The sequence below is a fragment of the Priapulus caudatus genome, unplaced genomic scaffold (genome assembly GCF_000485595.1).
Source record: "Priapulus caudatus unplaced genomic scaffold, Priapulus_caudatus-5.0.1 Scaffold7, whole genome shotgun sequence".
Classification (NCBI taxonomy): Eukaryota; Metazoa; Priapulida; class Priapulimorpha; order Priapulimorphida; family Priapulidae; genus Priapulus; species Priapulus caudatus.
This window is the reverse complement of record NW_014577068.1, coordinates 243,391-244,976: the sequence shown is the minus strand read 5'-3', so window position 1 is coordinate 244,976 and position 1,586 is coordinate 243,391. Positions and strand designations below refer to the sequence as shown.

The 1,586-nt window shown below is 36.9% G+C and overlaps 1 protein-coding gene across 1 annotated transcript in view; it reads left to right on the top strand.

The window, feature by feature from the left end:
• The first annotated feature begins 875 nt into the window (after window positions 1–875).
• LOC106805659 (huntingtin-like) overlaps window positions 876–1,586 on the top strand; it is a 61,270-nt gene continuing 60,559 nt past the window's right edge. Inside the window, exon 1 of the mRNA XM_014807352.1 lies at window positions 876–1,027. Within this exon, the coding sequence (XP_014662838.1) occupies window positions 942–1,027 (86 nt within the window). The 5' untranslated portion in view covers window positions 876–941. The remainder of the gene's footprint in view (window positions 1,028–1,586) is intronic.

Below are 1,586 nucleotides of genomic sequence, written 5' to 3'. Positions count from 1 at the left end.
AGTGTGTGTGTGTGGGGGGGGGGGGTTGTACCCATATGGCATTTGCTCCCGTATGACTTAACAGAACTTAGGCGCTATAACTTATAAGAATATTATTATAAACAAATATGTATTAAATATTCTATATTAATACAACATATGCTACTATATATGTATTATATATACTATTTATTTATTTAGTTATTTATTTATCCTACTTATAATAATTATCGCTATATTTCGTGATATATATTAACTAGCTAATTTTAGCAGTCACAGAGACTGGTAATATATATGGCGACTGAGCTGCTTTATTGTGTTTGAGCAGAGTTGTGGTGGAGTATACATAATATCAGGAGTAAGATAATAGAGGATATTATCTATTATCTTACTATTATATCTTATATCTTATCTATTATCTTACTCTATTATTTTACTCCTGATAATATGTACCTTCCAGTACACAGCTCGGTTCTCAGCTTGAGTTCATATTGTGTCATGGCATTTTTTAGGGACAGCATGTATCGGATTTTCGTTTTTTTTAAAGTACAAATAATTTATTGCTCTATACAATTTCTGTTGCTTTCTTTTTCATAATTGTTATCCGCGAAGCTGTCAAATTTCTTAGTTTTGCTAAAAATTCAAAGAAATTTCCTTAGAAGTGAGAGCGCTGCGACGGCAACTGATTTAGCAAACTGCATGCAGTGCACCTTCGTACACTCAGGCTGAGAATAATATATACATATTGTATAATATTATGTATAATTATAATTATTGTTCTCAGCACTCAGGGCAGAAATTGACTCCGGATTGAGCCCATGAGCGAGAGCGCCATCTGTCGTGGAGTTTGCTGATTTAGAGGATCCATTCAAACGCCAGATTGCATGACGGGAAGAGCTATGTATTTATTTTTCTGCATGATGTTATAAACGTGCAAAATTCTCCTAAATACACGTCAAATTATGGCAAATCTAGAGAAGCTTATTAAGGCATTTGAAGCACTTAAAACAACACAACCGACCGACTCTGTTACGGATGAGAAGCAGAGGTAAAGTTAAAAACAAATTTAAAAGTCGGGGGCGGCATCATCACTGCTACTGACTAGCTCTAGTACTACTAATAGTACTATTACTATTAGTATTACTAATACTATGTCTATACTATAGCCCGCGTACAGTTGCCGCTGGGCTATAGCATCAGCAATTACGAGTGCTCGGGACCAACTTACTTCAGCCAGTCAGCAGGAACTATGTATTTCCGCACGTGGAGGGGTGGGCGGGTTGTGTTGGTTGTGGACAAAAACATTGTTGTTATCAAGTAACAAATTAATAATAGTAATTTGTTCATCTTTCATGACAAAACTAATATTACAATCTTTTTTGATAACAACTATGTTACCTGATCGTTACTTGACAACAACAATGTTTTTGTCCACAACCAACACAACCCGCCCACCCCTCCACGTGCGGAAATACATAGAACTTCCTGCTGACTGGCTGAAGTAAGTTGGTCCCGAGCACTCGTAATTGCTGATGCTATAGCCCAGCGGGAACTGTACGATTACAGTTCTTTAGTCCTACGGGTCGTTGGTCCTACGGGTCGTTGGT